Source organism: Asterias amurensis, chromosome 6 (assembly GCF_032118995.1).
Source record: "Asterias amurensis chromosome 6, ASM3211899v1".
Classification (NCBI taxonomy): Eukaryota; Metazoa; Echinodermata; class Asteroidea; order Forcipulatida; family Asteriidae; genus Asterias; species Asterias amurensis.
This window is the reverse complement of record NC_092653.1, coordinates 6637208-6656699: the sequence shown is the minus strand read 5'-3', so window position 1 is coordinate 6656699 and position 19492 is coordinate 6637208. Positions and strand designations below refer to the sequence as shown.

At 40.3% G+C, this 19492-nt stretch overlaps 3 protein-coding genes and 1 pseudogene across 3 annotated transcripts; all 4 read left to right on the top strand.

Moving 5' to 3' along the window:
• The first annotated feature begins 1593 nt into the window (after nucleotides 1-1593).
• LOC139938171 (retinol dehydrogenase 13-like) lies at nucleotides 1594-4043 on the top strand (annotated as a pseudogene).
• Nucleotides 4044-6046: 2003 nt separating this feature from the next.
• On the top strand, nucleotides 6047-9930 carry LOC139939058 (retinol dehydrogenase 12-like). The gene is made up of 4 exons (XM_071934778.1): nucleotides 6047-6267; nucleotides 7170-7412; nucleotides 7620-8037; nucleotides 8195-9930. Exons 1-4 carry the CDS (start codon nucleotides 6126-6128, stop codon nucleotides 8385-8387), a joined length of 996 nt encoding a protein of 331 aa, XP_071790879.1. The 5' UTR covers nucleotides 6047-6125; the 3' UTR covers nucleotides 8388-9930.
• Nucleotides 9931-11539: 1609 nt separating this feature from the next.
• On the top strand, nucleotides 11540-14340 carry LOC139938578 (retinol dehydrogenase 13-like). The gene is made up of 4 exons (XM_071934154.1): nucleotides 11540-11792; nucleotides 12181-12423; nucleotides 12641-13058; nucleotides 13598-14340. Exons 1-4 carry the CDS (start codon nucleotides 11651-11653, stop codon nucleotides 13788-13790), a joined length of 996 nt encoding a protein of 331 aa, XP_071790255.1. The 5' UTR covers nucleotides 11540-11650; the 3' UTR covers nucleotides 13791-14340.
• Nucleotides 14341-15134: 794 nt separating this feature from the next.
• On the top strand, nucleotides 15135-19149 carry LOC139938554 (retinol dehydrogenase 12-like). Its single transcript, XM_071934126.1, has 4 exons — nucleotides 15135-15515; nucleotides 16552-16794; nucleotides 17362-17785; nucleotides 18223-19149. Exons 1-4 carry the CDS (start codon nucleotides 15374-15376, stop codon nucleotides 18413-18415), a joined length of 1002 nt encoding a protein of 333 aa, XP_071790227.1. The 5' UTR covers nucleotides 15135-15373; the 3' UTR covers nucleotides 18416-19149.
• Nucleotides 19150-19492: the final 343 nt, after the last annotated feature.

Sequence of the window (19492 nt, the reverse complement as noted above, 5' to 3'; positions counted from 1 at the left end):
TTCCAATTCAGGGACAAATCTACCAGCTACGTTGTAATTATGATGCTAGTCCTCGTGTTATAATGAAACGCAAGACAACGGAAGTTGTTCGAAGTTGTTCAACACCATTACCGACCGGGCGAGTCTTGTCCGGCTCACCCGTCCGGCAGCGCATTCAGACCCCTTAGAATCATAGCTAATATACACCACACTCCCGACACTGCTATAAAAAGCACGTAGTACAGTACATCTCCATACAGCTAGCGTACACACATGGACGTGGCATGATTGCTAGCAGTAATACGTCATTCTCAATCGCGCCTGTGATTGGCCAGTGTTTAGAATGACACGCCCACATCATGAATACCCTTTTATCGGAATTCCGATAAAGCTTTACAAACCCATCAAGGCTGTTGTTTGAGCCACGTGTGCGAGGTTGAAAGTAGAAAGACACGATCGTACTCACGACTACGCTATACTGTTCTCGCTGTACAATGTATGGTAATGTACATTTGTGTATGCACTGCATGCGTGTGCAGCCAACCGGGCCGGGGAGCAGTATGTCAACAGCCTTGATCAAGGCTACGGTTGGTCACATTAATAACTATTTTAAAATTATAAAATGTTTCAGCTGTGTTTCACATCATGTTATTTTTGGAAAGACAGTGATTTTCAAGTTGAACTATCACTTTCTTTTAAACAAATATTGACTGCTTCACGGTGCTATGGTTAAAAATACGACTCCCGAGGATATCCCCGGAGCATGCGCCTCGGGAAAATGGAACGGTACAAAAACTCATACTTGGTCACGAGCAATGGATAGCTGTTGGTAGTATAAAACATTGTGAGAAAAGGGCTCCCTCTGATTATGAAGTGACGTAGTTTTTAAGAAAGAAGTAATTTCTGACTATGATATTTGAATTTAATTTGAGACCTCAGCTGAGGTCTTGAATTCAAGCATGAAAGCACACAACTTGTGCGACAAGGTTGTTTTTTCTCCACTACAACTTCGACGACCAATTTAGCTCAAAATTTCACAGGTTTGTTATTTTATGCATAGTTGAGATACACCAAGTGAGAAAACTTGTCTTTGACAATTACTAAAGTTGTCTTTTTAAAGTTGTCTTTGACAATTACTAAAGTTGTCAAGTACAAAGAACACGACAATGAACTATGTCTTTCAAGTGTGTACTGTTAATGAGGTCAAAAGCCTGCTTTTAAATGGCTTTAAAGACACTGGACACTATTGGTAATTATCAAAGACCAGTCTTCTCACTTGGTGCATCTTAACATACGCATAAAATAACAAAATTTGAGCTCAATTGGTCGTTGAAGTTGCGGGATTATAATGAAAGAAAAACACCCTTGATTTCGAGATCTTAAATTGTAAATCTGAGGTCTCGAAATCAAATTCGTAGAAAACTACTTCTTTCTCGAAAACTATGTCACTTCGGAGGGAGCCGTTTCTCGCATTGTTTTATTTTATCAACCTCTCCCAATTACTTGTCACCAAGTAAGGTTTTATGTTATTAATTGTTTGTTTTGAGTAATTACCAATAGTGTCCACTACCTTTAATATAATATAAATAATTTGAATGCACATACTCGAGTAGCATGCTTATTGGTCTGATAATCCAGGTACAACAACAATGTGATATCGCGAGTTATGATAGGTCCAGGAAACATGAAAAGGGCGACTAGGTCGACTCTTTGATAAGCTTCTGGGGGTAATCAATCATTTGACCTTATGAAAAGCGTATAACGAACGACCCTCTTTTCGTAAATGACTACAGAATTAATCTAAACGATAGTTGGTTATGTCATCAACACTTCAACTGTACACGTCTTGTATCCATGCGTGACTCTTGTTACTTACTTCATACTAAGCCTTCCTTCCTACAGTAAAGTTTTTGCGCGCCATTATGGATTTTCTAGCTGGTATGATAGTGAAAGGCATAGTTGCCATAGCATGCATTGTTGTTGACGTTCTGTATGGACATTAGTACAAGAGACACATCGCCAATCGTAGATATTGCACAAGCGATCCGGTGCTTAAAGGGAAGACGGTGTTAATCACAGGTACGTTTTGAAGACAGTCTTGAAATTTATACGGTTACATTTTTATGAGTTGCTAACTATTTTTCTTAATGGATTGAACTTACAATTTTTGATAATGGTTAATGGTTATAGCAGAGGGAGGTGGTGGCGATGTTTAAAATTAGGGCCCAATTTCATATAAAGCAGTATACCGCTAAGAAAAATTTCACCATGAAATCACAGGCGCGCGCTTCCATCTTCACTCCGTTGCATTTTTTGTAACTACTAATTTCTTAAAAGCCACAGCGCACCAGCAAGAAATATTTTTATGGAAGCTTTCTACCATCATTATCTTCAAACCGTGTAAGTTAGGGTAAATCTGTGGATATTTTGTTTTGTGTTCAACAAAAAGTACACCAACCCTTCTAAAATGTATGGTTGCTTGGTTTTGTTTTAAAATCTTGAAGGATCCGACTCTGGTATCGGTCGGGTGACGGCATTGAACTTGGCCCAGCGAGGAGCTCGGGTCATCCTCGCATGTTGCAATCGACAGAAGGCCGAAGACGTAGCGAAGGACATCAAGAGTAGTACGGGTAACTCGGAGGTTGTGGTCCGTCATCTCGATCTGTCCAGCTTACAGTCGGTCAGAGAGTTCGCCCAGGAGATAAACGAGCAGGAGAAAAGGCTAGATATACTAATTAATAATGCAGGTAAATACAATGTTTTTTTTTATTGTTTTTGTTTTTGTTTTTTACTCTTCGCTGCCCCAATAGGAGACTTTGAAACGCTAGGTGGCAGCAGACTATGTCTACTGTTTACGCACGCGCACATTACCAAGAACAATGGATTTTACCTGGTAAACCTGCTGCCACCAGGTGTCCCAAAAGTCCCCTATTGTCTGCAGCCAGTAGACCGAAAACATATTCGTTAGTAACTCGATTATTCTTGAGCAAAAAACAAGTGAAACCCTTCACGTTCTGTCTTCAGCGGGCGCGATCGACATATGACCCTTTAGGCAGTTGACTCATGGACTCATATCCAGTTGCGCAGTTAGAACACAAATTCTACATAGGCTTGTGCACAAAAATACTGCAGTTTTACTAAAATTAAGAAACTTAAAATACTAATATTAATTGTAAATTTTTAGTAAATAACCAATAGTGTCCAGAGCCTTTAATTCATAATGTTAAATCTATTTCATTATGTAAAATTTGTGATTCGTACATCTAGGTGTTGCCTATGTCCCTCCCGGGACCGTCACACGGGATAACTTTGACTACGTCTTCGGCACCAACCACTTCGGCCACTTCCTCCTCACAAACCTCCTCCTTGATCTACTGAAGAAGAGTGCCCTCAAACGAGTCGTCGTGGTGTCGTCCTGTTTCCACACATTGTCGCCAAAGCCGAATATGACTCGGGAAGACTTGGCCGTTGGAAATTTCCTTTATCCGCACTTGCGGGAATACGCGATAAGTAAGCTTGCGAACACGCTCTTCGCCCGGGAGTTGGCGAGGCGAGAGGCATCTAGCAGGGGTTGTTTCTGTCTCCCTTCACCCCGGGGTTATTTTATCACCGCTATGGAAAAGAAGCTTTTCAAGTGGGCCTATATCAAGAATGGTGTACTATGCCCTGTTTCCGTTCATGCGGTAAATAATACTTTTTTTTACGATTAGATGTCTTAGTGTGGATTGTGTTTGATCTATCAAACGAAACATTTTGTTTGTATCCATTGTTTTATAAGTGATGATCTTACAAACAATAAAGGTGCATTTATAATGATAGAAAAACCATAATATTGATACAACTTGAATAACTTGAACAACTTTTCCCACAGGACTCTGCTCATCGACGAGACGGCTGGAGCGCAGACTACGCTCCATTGTGCTCTGGATGAATCGGTGGCTGAACTCTCCGGGAAGTACTTTGATAACTGCGCGGAGAAAGAACCGTCGCCATTCGCTCAAGACGACGAGCTCGCCAAGGAGTTATGGACAGTCAGTTGTGAAGCTACTGGTCTTAAATATTGATATTCGTTTGTCTTATTAATTAAGTTTTGTAATAAGTTGGCATCCATCACTACGTATTTTGTATATGGCCACGTGAACCCCTCTCGACCAATCAGAATGGATAAACTGCCTGGGGGTACTTATGAACAAATTAAAAAAAAAACACTTGTGTATACGTCGACATTTTGTTTTGATCCAGATTCGTAGTCTTGCCAAGTCCTTCCGAGCCAGCTGATGTTGCGCCCTCTACCGGCGACTATACAAAAACCAGCGTCCCGATTCGAGACTATTCTCCTCATGGAAACAGTGGAGGAATTTGTATTATTGCTATCAGTGGTTGGGGTTGAAATGTGATGGTTTAATGCATTATCTGTGATCCCAAAGTCATAGTTTAACGGTTTTAAACAACTACAAATGTCATGTCGACCAGTACAAGAATAGTTCCTTGTACAGATCTACGGGGATCATTGCCGTGTGAAGACATTGATTGTTTTTGCATGTAAATTATTACATGCGAATTGTATTCAGTAAAAGTCAGTTTGCAATGTCATCGTGTTTTGCTGTTTGTTTTGTGTAAGGAGCATTTACTATATAATCATTGGCCTAAATGTGGTTGTATTATCGCAGCCATCTTTTTTTTGCAAGGAATGTCAAGTAGCATCTACTGAGACTTATAGAAACATCAGTGACAGTCTACAGTAAGACAATTATTCAAATTCAACTAAAGGTTTCGCATGAACAAAACGCACATTGAATAAACTGATGAAAAATTTGCATAAAAGCAACGGCTTGACAAGTCTTTTTGAACACTATAATTTGCCAACTAGACCAATTATTTTCCAATCCATTATAAGATTTCAACATATAAAAATTAAATGAGCCAACCACGAGCTTTAGGCTGAAACACAGTGAGAACAACACCGAATCAACAATGTACGTTCCATCAATGATTTCGACGAGCACATATGATATTCCCTAAAATCCACGGTGGAATAAAAACATATATGGTTTGAACGTGCAAGAAACAACACCTACCAAACGGACTATCTCAAAGTGTTTTCTCAAAATTGAGAGGAAAAAAACCCTCATTGGCTTATAAAATATAAATGACCCAACGATGTTTTAATTTAAACGTCCTTGAAATGTGTAGCGACCTGTAGCATTACCATTTAGAGGAAAGTTATACTTGATAATAAAACATTCTTCATTAAGTCCCAAATCGCATTTCCACTTTATGTTCAGTTGTTTTACTGTCCTCTCTAACAACGTTCCTTTTATAAAGAGGTCATCAGCCAGCAGTCTACGCCTGGAGATGATAGTTCTAAGTCCCAGCAAAGAGCAAGGCATCTATGACCACATTGGTCGGTCGAACTCCTATATTATATTTCTTCCCGTGGAGGTGCCCGGCCGCGAATCGTTCACAGACGACATTGCAATACTTGTTTCCCCTTTCCGTCAAAACCGGTGTCAGATGCAGCATGAATATTCATGTGTTTTATGATTGCAGCGAATACCCAACGGCCGAACATTTTCCATGTCATTCATGATATGCACTAAGCTTGTAAAAAATAAATCGCGAACGTGTTCCGTCGACCAAGGGCGTTTAATTTACCTCAATGACGGTTTTGCACGGGGCGGACACAACGGCATAATGCAAAACTGTCCGGCGAACATTATTGCATATGCCATTATGTCCTCCGGATAGTATTGCATAGAGGACATAATTGCACGCGACACCGACTCCTTCCGTCAAAATTACATCATAATGAAATTGGCCTGCTCTTTTACCAAATCATTGCAATGTCGTTTGGGGAGAACAATAATAGCTGCCCGGCCATGGTGTTCCTCAATGGTCACAGCGACCTTTGATAACTATCGACTGTACAGGCAAACGAATCCGCACCGCTATTTATAACTCGGCAAACTCAATTGTTCGCGAGATGCAAACATAGATTAGGTTGCGTAATAATACATTATATAGACTGTGCACGAGTATACCACTATGGAACACTGCATGTTGCTATTCGAAGCTGCACGCCGGATTTCTAGTAACTCAACATTATAAAAAAAAAGTAAAAGCCTCTCGACTAGCTGGTGTTTACGATGGCTTGCCTGTCCGCAACCATCAAGTGGGTGCTGCCGATTTTGGTAGCGTTGTACGGGGTTTATTATTGGCATATAATTGCTAGCAGACGGTATTTCACCAGTGATGTGGTACTCGACGGGAAAACGGTGATCGTAACAGGTATGGCTCCCTACGTAATCAGCGCAATAGCACAGTGCTCCGTGTGGCACACGCAGTGAACACGGGCTGTGAATTACGTTTTAGAATGTAATGGGGGCATGCAATGAACAAGTTGGCGGTACAATTATGGCCAACCCTTTACTTCCGAGGCCCCACACGATTCTGTTGGTAGTCGCCGACATCGTAGCCCGAATTACTTTCCGGAACTTGAACATTTGAGAAGGGATGTCACAGTCTGTATCACTATCACACAACTATCTGGATCTAAATGCAAAATGCTGTTTCGAAAAACATACATTGACTTGCCCAGTCCCTCCGGACCAACATACCAAGTCGATGTTTCGCCATCTACCGGTAAATACCCAAAGTTGAGCAACCCTATAGCACATGCTGTTTTTATATTAATTCACAACCCATGAAAATGTTTTCAAAGGACCAACGTTGTTCAAGATCTTTAAAATATCCACTATGCTGGACACTTGGACTATATGACTGATCAGGACTGGTAGACTGGTCTGAGCATGGAGGTAGCGGGCAGACGTGTAAATTATGTTTTGGAAGACCATTGGGAAGACTTGGCTATGAGGCCGTGGCGGCTCCGGCTGTGGCTGCGGCTCCCACTGAGCGTGCAGCGCTTCAACGCTTGTTCATGTGCAGTCAAGCCATAGCTGAAGCCACTCATTCGAAAAACTTGTCTGGGGAACAGAATCTCCATACCATCCATACTATGTATCGAGTGAGGTGCCATTGCGTTGGTAAGTTACATTGTTTAAATGTTTTGTTAATTATTGATCGACTTAAGCCAAAATTGATCAATATGATCGACTTGAAAGTTGTACTTTAATATGTTTTGATTGTTTGTTTCTTTCTCTCTCTCCCTGTTTCCCCGCTTCTTTCAAAAGGAGGTAACTCTGGCATCGGTAAGACGACAGCTTTGGACTTGGCTCGGCGAGGAGCTCGGGTCATCCTCGCCTGCCGCAATCTACAGAAGGCCGAAGACGTAGCGAAGGACATCAAGAGTAGTACGGGTAATTCGGAGGTTGTGGTCCGTCATCTCGATCTGTCCAGCTTGCAGTCGGTCCGAGAGTTCGCCCAACAATTCATTGAAACTGAAGACAGACTAGATATACTAATTAATAATGCAGGTAGGCACAGTGGTACTTGAAACAATGTCGGCAACTTATTATTGTCGACAATATATATAACTGTCGACAAAGTTTGTTTAATTTAAAATTGTTCTAGACCACACTGGTGTGTGTACATCTCCTGTTGCTCATAGTCCCCTTCTTTTGTATTGTTAAGTTAATACCCTTTCAAATAATATGCATCTGCTTTTTTGTTTTCTATTCCAGGTGTTGCTGCCATGAAAGCAGGCGCTGTTACCAAGGAAAATTTTGATTTTGTCTTCGGCACCAACCACTTCGGTCACTTTCTTCTCACAAATCTCCTCCTGGACTTGCTGAAGAAAAGCGCCCTCAAGCGGGTCGTTACTGTATCTTCCATGGCTCAAGGCTTTGCCCCAAAGCCGAACATGACCCGAGAAGACCCGAATGTAGCGAGCTTCCTGTATCCACACCTTAAGGACTACGATATAAGCAAACTCGCAAATGTCCTCTTCGCCCGAGAGTTGGCGAGACGAGAGAAGGCTAGTGGGCTGATTTCCACCTCCAACCACCCAGGGGCAATTTATACACCGATTTGGAAAACCACCATGGGCAACTTATCGCCTATACAGGGTGCATTGTACTATGTGTTTTCTCCATTAATGTGGTAAGTGTTATTGTTAAGAATTTAAAGGTAGTTTCTTACATGAAACAGAAAGTTGCTGGCTACATCGTATTTCTTTGTAGAATTTAACGGATTCTTCAATTCTTTCTTGAACCATAAACTTATCACTACACATTTTTTACTTTTACAATGTATACAGGATGGTATTTATCGACGAGACGGCTGGAGCGCAGACTACGCTCCATTGTGCTCTGGATGAATCGGTGGCTGAACTCTCCGGGAAGTACTTTGATAACTGCGCGGAGTATGAACCGTCGCCATTCGCTCAAGACGACGAGCTCGCTAAGGAGTTATGGACAGTCAGTTGTGAAGCCACTGGTCTCAAATGTTGATACTCATTTGTCTTTAAAGGAACACGTTGCCTTGGATCGACGAGTTGGTCTATAAAAAGCGTTTGTAACCGTTTGTTATAAAATGCATATGGTTGGAAAGATTTTTGAAAAGTAGAATACAATGATCTGCACAATTTTGCCTCGAAATTGCGTGGTTTTCCTTTAACTGTGCGAACTAACACGGCCGGCCATTAAATGGCCGACCGACGACGAGGTAAAAGGAAAACCGCGCAATTCCGAGGCATCCCTGTGTGGATCTTCACACGGCCAAAACAACATCTTTCTACCCACATATGCATTTTATAACAAACGGTTACAAACTCTTTCAAAGACCAAGTCGACCGATCCAAGGCAACGTGTTCCTTTAAAAGTATTAAGTTTTATAAAAATGCAACCATCTTACTGCGTATTTTGTATATTATTTCACATGGCCACGTGAAACCCTATCGATAGAAGGGAAACAGTGGAGGAATTCGTTTATAAATCTTATCAGTGGTTGTGGTTTAAATGAGATGGCTTCTTACAAGGCCCTTCATTGATCCCAAAGTCATGCAATTGAAAAGCTTTAAGGGCAGTGGACACTATTGGTAGTTACTCAAAATAATTATTAGCATAAAACCTTACTTGGTAACGAGTATTGGGGAAAGGTTGATAATATAAAACATTGTGAGAAACGGCTCCTTCTGAAGTGACGAAGTTTTCGAAAAATAGGCATTTTCCATGAATTTGATTTCGAGACCTCAGAATTAGATTTTGCGGTCACGAAATAAAGCATCTGAAAGCTTGTGACAAGGGTGTTTTTTTTCTTCATTATTATATCGCAACTTTGACGACCAATTGAGCTCCAATTTACACAGGTTTGTTATTTTATGCATATTATTATGTTGAGATACACCGAGAAGACTGGTCTTTGATAATTACCAATAGTGTCCTCTAAACAACTACAAATATCACATGTTTGTTTGTTTGTTTGTTTGTTTGTTTTTTATTTCCAAATATCACAATAAATAATCATAAAACATACAAGACAAAAGAACAAAGGGTGATAAGAGGAGGGCACCAGGGAAAAGCCTAGGCTTGTATAGAGCCTGGACCCTTTATAATATAAATTAATTGGTTTTAGTTTATAACAATAACAATGTTGATTGATGAAATAAAAGTACAGTGAAAGGTATAATGCATACAGCAAAAAATAACACAAAACAATGTTTGTTTGTAATTAAACTGTTTTACACAATTCTTTTGCTATGCAGCCTTAAATACATATTGAGAGTTGATAACAAAAAGGACAATTAACAGGAACATAATTACTTAAGAAATTACAAAACTAGATAAACTGGAATGGATAATCATAGTTATAATGTAATAATGGATAATGTAGTTACGGGTTACCTGTCGATCAGTCCAAGATAGTTTATGCACCTTTGTGAACTTTGACAAGACTATCTGCACTCACAGCGGAGTCCATTGTGTGTAGACATTGATTTATTGCTTGTAATGTATGCGATTTGTATTATTCAGTAAAAGCCGGTTTGCAAAGTCATCGTCTTTGTTTGTCTTTGTTGTTTGTGTTTTTTTTTGTATGCATGAAGCATTACACAACATAGGCTTATTGAGTGGTGGAAGTATCGCAGCCATCTTGTTTTTTTTGTTTTGGTGTTTTTGCAAAGAATGTCAAGTTGTCAACATAGTATGACCAAGGAGCTATGGACTATGACATGGTTTTGTAAAAACACCAACAGTGGAACGCCTAAAGGGTGGCTGCATGTTTTTTTGTTTTTTTTATTCATTTAAACGATTAAACATGACTTTTTAAACCTGAAATATTGTTTTCTTTTATTTATTAAATGCCCAAGTATTTTAAAAATGGTTTTCAAGAGATTAGGGGAACCCACCCCGCCCCTAAAAGGGAGAATTCGTTTGCATAAACGTGACGTCATGTCGGTAACCCGAGCCGTCGGGCCCCTTGGCTGTGTGCATATAGAGACGTGTGCACTGTGTGGCCTGGTACCTAGGCGCGTGTAGTTAGGAGTTAGGGACCAGACTCTTTTTGCCGACGATATGTTTGAATTCCCGACGTGACGTTGATGGTAGGGGGCGGTAACAATCCACAAAAGGGGGGGGGGGCATGACTTATTCGCTAATTACGCAAGTCAGATATGTCGGGAATAAACAAAACACATTGTATTAATGTTCAATACACATATCAGAAATAAATGACAGCAAAATTAACTGTTTTATTTCAATTCACTGCAGCATCCCTTTCAGTAAGAGGACTTGCCTCTTAAAATTGGGAAGGCTAATTTCTATGCAACCTAATTTTCATACCCTTTACAAAAAGCATGATTTGTCGGACTTTTTGGTGTCATATGAAATGTGAGTCCATAAGCTATTTATTAGTATACACCGTATCCCACAGAATCATACATTTTTAGACATCCTGTATAGGCCTGTACTTTCTCGAGCTCTGCAGCGAACAAAAGTCACAAGCATATTACTCCGGTGTGATTCGAACCCACGACCTTAGTATGCAAGTTAATTTAAAGAGGTCATATGGCCACTGTTCGCAGCCTCTTTGGCAATCAAAGATTATAGATTTAAATCTTTGCTTAATACCATCGACCTTGCTATTATTGGGAATTGTAACAACTGGTTAAAAGCAGTGGACACTATTGGTAATACTCAAAATAATCATCAGCATAAAATCTTACTTGGTAACGAGTAATGGGGAAAGGTTGATAGTATACAACATTGTGAGAAATTTCTCCATCTGAAGTAACGTAGTTTTCGAGAAAGAGATTATTTTCCACGAATTTGATTTCGAGACCTCGGACCTCGAAATCAAGCATGAAAGCACACAACGTCGTGTGACAAGGGTGTTTTTTCTTTCATTACAATCACGCAACTTCGACGACCAATTGAGCTCATATTATTTTCACAGGTTTGTTATTTTGTGCATATGTTGAGATACACCAAGTGAGAAGACTGGTCTTTGACAATTACCAAAAGTGTCCATGTCTTAACGAGTCCGCGCGTCTATTATATAACTCGGCAAACTCAATATTGTTTGGGTAATGTAAACATAGATTGGGTTGCATAATAATGCATAAATATGACCATCACATTATTATAGACTGTGCACGAATATACCACTAGGAGCACTGGTGTAGTGTATTCCAGTGCCAAAAGCTGCACGGCGGATTTATTGGTGAACTATCCTCAACATAAGAAGCAAAAAGCCTCCAGAATAACTGGTATTTGCGATGGCTTGCATGTCCGCTATCATCAAGTGGGTGCTGCCGATTTTGGTAGCGTTGTACGGGGTTTACTATTGGCAGTTTATTGCTAGCAGACGGTATTTCGTCAGCGATGTGGTGCTCAGTGGGAAGACAGTGATCGTAACAGGTAAGCCTATGGTAATCAGTGCACACAGTGCTTACTTCGTTCACATGGCCGGCTGTATTGACTTTTGTCATTATTGACCAGAAGTAATAAATATAGTAATCATCATTCTGGTCATCGTAATGTCGTATAGTAGCTAAAGCCACTCGTTCGGAAAACTTGTCCGGGGAACAGAATCTCCATACCATACACACTATATGTTCGAGTCTGGTGCTACTGCGTTGCTTAATGTTAGTTATACTGTTTACGCATGTAATACATTTGATAGACTGTGGGAAATTAATCAGATATTATATATGATCGACTTTGGTATTAACCTATTGATAGGCCCTATTTTATATGTTTTGTTTATTTCTCTCTTTTTCGCCTATTTTCCCGCTTCTTTCAAAAGGAGCCAACTCTGGTATCGGTCGGGTGACGGCATTGGACTTGGCCCAGCGAGGAGCTCGGGTCATCCTCGCCTGTCGCAATCTACAGAAGGCCGAAGACGTAGCGAAGGATATCAAGAGTAGTACGGGTAACTCGGAGGTTGTGGTCCGTCATCTTGATCTGTCCAGCTTGCAGTCGGTCAGAGAGTTCGCCCAACAGATCATTGAAACTGAAGACAGGCTAGATATACTAATTAACAATGCAGGTAAGCACAACGGTACTTTAAACAGTGTCGACAGCTTTTAAATATTATCGACAAAGTTTGTGTGGCACAAAGTTGTTCCAGACATCATTAAAGATGGGTGTACACTTCGAGTTGCATGCTCAAAACATTTTGGTATAGATCCTCTGTATGATTTTAATTGTTAAAATAATACCCCTTTTTTTTAAACGCCTCTGTTTTTTTTGGTTTCCTATTCCAGGTGTTGCTGCCATGAAAGCAGGCGCTGTTACCAAGGAAAATTTTGATTTTGTCTTCGGCACCAACCACTTCGGTCACTTTCTTCTCACAAATCTCCTCCTGGACCTACTGAAGAAAAGCGCCCTCAAGCGGGTCGTTACTGTGTCGTCCTTAGCTCATGGACGCGCCCCACAGCCGAACATGACCCGAGAAGACCCGAATGTAGCAAACTTCCTGTATCCACATCTTGAGAAGTACGCACTAAGCAAACTCGCGAATATCCTCTTCGCCCGAGAGTTGGCGAGACGAGAGAAGGCTAGCGGGCTGATTTCTAACTCACTTCACCCAGGGGTAATTTTTACACCGATTTGGAAAACAAATTTGAGCAACTATTCGTCTATACGGGGTGCATTGTACTATGTGTTTTCTCCATTAATGTGGTAAGTGTTATTGTTAAAGACAGTGGACACTATTGGTAATTTGTCAAAGATTAGTCTTCACAGTTGGTGTATCTCAACAAATGCATAAAATAACAAACCTGTGAAAATTTGAGCTCAATCGGTCGTCGACGAAGTTGCGAGATAATAATGAAAGAAAAAACAGCCTTGTCACACGAAGTTGTGTGCTTTCTGATGCTTGATTTCGAGACCTCAAATTCTAAACTTGATGTCTCGAAATCAAATTCGTGGAAAATTACTTCTTTTTCGATAACTATGTCACTTCAGAGGGAGCTGTTTCTCACAATGTTTTATACTATCAACCTCTCCCCATTACTTGTAATCAAGAAAGGTTTTATGATGATAATTATTTTGAGTAATTACCAATAGTGTCAACTGCCTTTAAGACTAATTAAAAGTAGTTTCTTGAAATTTATTTACATAAAACAGGAAGTTGCTGGCTACATCGTATTTCTTTGTTGAATTTAGCGGACTGTTCAACTTATCACTACACATTTTTTTTACTTGTACAATGTATACAGGATGGTATTTATCGACGAGACGGCTGGAGCGCAGACTACGCTCCATTGTGCTCTGGATGAATCGGTGGCTGAACTCTCCGGAAAGTACTTTGATAACTGCGCGGAGTATGAACCGTCGCCATTCGCTCAAGATGACGAGCTCGCTAAGGAGTTATGGACAGTCAGTTGTGAAGCCACTGGTCTCAAATGTTGATATTACCCGTTTGTCTTAATAATTACGTTCTTGTAAAAGGGGATCCATCTTACATTGAAGTCACTATTTCCCCCACTGGTTATGTGTAACAGTTTTCGTATACGTTGTCGAACGACGGTTGGTCACATAAATTTTATAATTATTTTACAAAATTCATAAGCATACTAGTGCTTGCAACATTATCGAGTACAACGTCAGTTTGCTGTTTCTTCAGCTAACAATAAATTGTGATACTTAAAGTGATTTTTCTAAGCTGGAAAATGTTATTGTAAATTGAAACATAACATATTTTCAGCTGTATTTTGCTGCACTACATGATATCTTTCAGTTTGGAAAGACAGTAATTTTCAAGTCGACCTATTACTTGAAATGAACCTTCACCCAACTGTAGCTTATGTTACGAATCTACACTTAAGTGTAGATTCGTAAAACTAATCTACACTTTCAACAATAGAGTGACGTCACAGAAATAGTTTAAAGACATTGATTTCTAGCATGTAAATGATTAATGCGATTTGTATTATTAAGTAAAAACCGGTTTGCAATGTCATCGTCTTTGCTTGTTTTTGCTGTCGTTGTTTTGTGTGCATGAAGGATTTTACAACGTAGGCCTCTAATGTGGTAGACGTATCGCAGCCATCTTGTTTTGGTGGCAGGGGTGTTTTTGCAAGGAATGTCAAGTTGTCAAGCGAGTATGACAAGGTATTGTTAAAAACACCAACAGTAGCAGGCTAAAGTAAGAGAACTTACCGCTCACACATTGGAAGGATATATCCTGCGCAACCATACCCTTTACAAAAATGAGCAGTGCTCAACCAAACATTAATTATTTTCTATTCGGCAGATATTTCAAAAGTGTATAGGTTTTTTTTATACACCCTGTGTACTCACTACGCCTTTCCTGAGCTTTGTGAATAAAAATCACAAGCATACTCCGTTGTGATTCGAACCCACGACTTTTGCAAGTTTTTATATAGAGGTCATCTGGCCGCCACTGTTCGCAGGCCCCATGGTTCTAACATATAGAGCTGGCATATCAAAGTTCAAAAGATTATAATATTTGCTTAGAATGTACCATCGACCTTGCTATTTGGGAGTCGAATGTTACAAATGGCAACAGGTCCGCGCCGCTATTACATAACTCGGTAAACTCAATTGTTTGATCCTGAGCTTTGTGAACAAAAATCACAAGCATTTTACTCCGGTGAATTTCGAACCCACAACCTTTGTAAGTGTATGTAAGGAGGTCGTTTGGCCACTGGTCGCAGCCTCCATGGTTCCATCCAGCATACGGGGCTAGCATAGAGCAAGGCTTACAATCAAAGATTATAAGATTATCTCGGCACACTAAAAATGTTTGGGTAATGTAAACATATAGATTGGGTTGCATATTAATCATGGCCAGTACTGATTATGACCATCACATTATTATAGACTGTGCGCGAATATACATCTAGGACATCCAATTAAAAGTGTACTTTATTTGAGTGCTGAAAGCTGGACGCCGGATAATTCCTGGTGAACTATACTGAACTCAAACGATTAAAAAGAAGCAAACGCCTCCTGAATAGCTGGTGTATACGATGGCCTGCCTGTCCGCTACCATCAAGTGGGTGCTGCCGATTTTGGTAGCGTTGTACGGGGTTTACTATTGGCAGTTTATTGCTAGTAGACGGTATTTAACCAGTGATGTGGTACTCAACGGGAAAACGGTGATCGTTACAGGTAGGCCTATGATAACCAGTGTGGTGCTAATATTTCTTTCATGACCGGCTGTCATGATTTTTCTCACCACGGTAAACATGTACTTGATTCTGGTCACCGTAAACCTTAAAGACACTGGCTCCATCTGAGGTGTAGTTTATTTTCCCCAAAAATATTTAAACTTGATTTTGAGACCTCAGAATTACATTTTGAGGTCCCGAAATCAAGCATCTGAAAGCATATCACGTCGTGTGACGAGGGTGTTTTTTCCTCCATTATTACCTAGCAACTTCGACGACAAATTGAGCTCAAATTTTCACGGGTTTGTTATTTTATGCTTGAGATACACCAAGATCAAGTAAGTCTTTGGCAATTTACCAATAGTGTCCAGAATTACTGGAAATTAGTTGAGAAGGGATATCTTGTTCACACTCCATGATCACACAAACACCTGGATCAAAATTAAAAAAGGCTGTTTCAAAACACACACACATAGACTTGCCCAGCCCCTCCGAGCCAGCCTTAAGTCGATGTTTCGCCATCTATCGGTAAATGCCCAAGTTGAACAATTCTAGCAAATGTGGCCGTTCTTATAATTCACAATCCATAACAAAAAAATCACCCTTATCAATGAATTACACAAAACAAATTTTGAAGATCTTTAAAATATTCACCATGCTTGGGACTAAGATGATAGACTGGGCTGAGTCGCTAGGAGAAGTGGGCGGACGTGTAAAGTCTGTTGGGAAGGCTTATAAAGGCTTTGAGGCTGTGGCGGCTCCGGCTCCGGCTGTGGCTTCCACTGGTATGCAACGCTTCAACGCTTAATCATGTGCAGTCAAGCCGTAGCTAAAGCCACTTATTTGTAAAGCATGCCTGGGGAACAGAGTCTCAGTACCGCCCACACTGTAGTAAGGTGCCATTGCGTTTATAAGTAAGTTTACTGTTTACATGTTTTACAATTATAATACGGGTAAAAAACAAAAATTAATAAATTATTGATCGACTTTGGTAAATTGTACTTTTCTCTCGCTGTTTTTCCTGCTTCTTTCAAAAGGAGCCAACTCTGGTATCGGTCGGGTGACGGCATTGGACTTGGCCCAGCGTGGAGCTCGGGTCATCCTCGCCTGTCGCAATCTACAGAAGGCCGAAGACGTAGCGAAGGACATCAAGAGTAGTACGGGTAACTCGCAAGTTGTGGTCCGTCATCTCGATCTGTCCAGCTTGCAGTCGGTCAGAGAGTTCGCCCAACAGATCATTGAAACAGAAGACAGGCTAGATATACTAATTAATAATGCAGGTAAGCACAACGGTACTTTAAACAGTATCGACAACTTTTAAATATTGTCGACAAAATTTGTGTGGCGCAAAGTATCTAGACAACATTCATAAATACCTGGGACAGTTTTTCTATTTTGATTGGTTGAGAGAACATCACGTGGGGATGTTTAAACGGATGATAACCATAGCCAGAAGTGTTTATTAAACATGAGCGTGACATACGAGCTTGCACCTGTGTTTGTAAGTCAATTTACTCATTCCTATTGGTCGAGAGCAACGGCTGGAACACCTGCGCCTCATCACGCGATACACGTTAAGCGCACGCCAATTCTCCTTATAAGGAGTTTTTACCAGAGGGCCTTACCATTTCCGGCTCGGGTAATTATCGCATCCAGACTGCAACCGGTATTAAACAGAGCGTTTAAAACCGGCTATAAGCACATTAAATTCCCTTATTATAAATGAACGTACACTTTGAGTTGCATATAACATTTTGGTATAGATCCCCTGTATTATTTTAATTGTTAAAATAATTTGTTATTTTATTTTTTTAAATGCCTGTTTTTTTTCTTTTTTTCTTGTTCAGGTGTTGCAGCTGCTGCCATGAAAGCAAGCGCTGTTACCAAGGACAATTTTGATTTTGTCTTCGGCACCAACCACTTCGGTCACTTTCTTCTCACAAATCTCCTCCTTGACCTACTGAAGAAAAGCGCCCTCAAGCGGGTCGTTACTGTATCGTCCTTAGCTCATGGACGCGCCCCACAGCCGAACATGACCCGAGAAGACCCGAATGTAGCGAACTTTCTGTATCCACATCTTGAGAAGTACCCACTTAGCAAACTCGCGAATGTCCTCTTCGCCCGAGAGTTAGCGAGACGAGAGAAGGCTAGTGGGCTGATTTCCACCTCTCTCCATCCAGGTGCAATTTTTACCCCGATTTGGAAAACAATTGTGGACCACAGATCGCCTATACGGGGCGTAATGTACTATATGTTTTCTCCGTTAATGTGGTAAGTGTTATTGTTAAAAATGTAATTAGAAGTTTCTTGAAATTAATTGTTCTAAACAAATTTTCTTTGCTTCATCCAGGCATGTATGCTTTGTTTTTCAGGTATTGTTTCAACTTTGAGGGCATGTTTTTAGCTTGTGCCAAGCGTCACTTTCTTGTGTTGGCACAGCATGAGATTCATTGACGTCTTGATTGACGTCACGAAGAGCGCCCTCTCGGGTCGGACTTATTTTCAAATTTGTAAATAACATGGAAACTAATTTGTTTTTACCTTTGGTTAATTGTTTTTTCATATTGCCCTCATCAAATGACATAGTGACAAAAGCTTTATTATGACAAATACCACTTCCAGGTGACTTTAACATGTTTATGTCGCTGACTGCGCGATAGCTCATTTTCAATTTGATCACCAACTACACATTTTCATTTTGTATACAGGATGCTATTTATCGACGAGACGGCTGGAGCGCAGACTACGCTCCATTGTGCTCTGGATGAATCGGTGGCTGAACTCTCCGGAAAGTACTTTGATAACTGCGCAGAGTATGAACCGTCGCCATTCGCTCAAGATGACGAGCTCGCTAAGGAGTTATGGACAGTCAGTTGTGAGGCTACTGGTCTAAAATGTTGATTGAAAACAAACTCTTTTACTGGAACGACTGTGATATTGTTATAGATCTGTTAATTTTTCAATATCAGTTAATATTAATTATATATAAAACAAAGCAATACAATGCAATACAATACAATAGATTAAGGTTTTAATTAATTGTCATTATTATTATAAACACTTCATAACAAGTTGCGCCCTAAATACTTTGGAAACAACTGTAACAACTGTTACATTTTTTTAAAAAGGAGATTGACATTTTGAAAATCAGTTACAACTCACAATGAGTCTGAAATAAAATTACATACAATTATATGATTGTGAATACAACTGTTGTTGGTGCTGTTAGACTTGGATAAGTTTTAACTGTACCCATCGTAAACCTACAAAGTGTCGCCATAGTTGCGGCCATTTTGTTTCCCCCATTTGAAAAATCACTGGTAACCAAAGCGAGGCTAATGGCTGAAAGTCTGGTCATCAAAAAAGATTGTTTGGATTAAACACTGCCTTTCGATCAACTTATTTATTTATTAGTAGATATAACTATGTACGACTTGTAGTAGAGCCTAGCATAGCGACATACATTGCCAACGTCTCCTGTGTGTCTAGTCTTGGTCCAATACGTTTGATAAAATTAAATCAATTTGTGAAGTAGGGTTTGAAACTTTGCATGGTGGAAATAAGATATAGAAGAGTTTGCGTTAACACCATGTAATGACTTTCTTTAAATGAGTTGGGGTGGTTCTGAAAATTTGTGAAGGTTAATATTAACACACAAAGAGACTGAAGTTCAAACTGACCGCTCCACTTAGTCAATGGTTTTTTTTAGCAGTTGCAGAAAGGTATGACCACTTTGAAACTAACCCTTGGACACGACTAGATCCGTGCTGCTTCGTGTGCAATGGTGGCAAATAAAACACCACAATCACGAGATACACATTGATGTAAGCTCATCGGTATTTTGCAATCGATCTATCAACTTAAAAGACCGACCGATCGATGACTCAAAAGATCGATCGTTGTGTTGATTGGAGTATTTGCCTCTTTGGCGTTCCATAACACAAACCACGAACGCCCCCCCCCCCCCCCCCCCCCAAG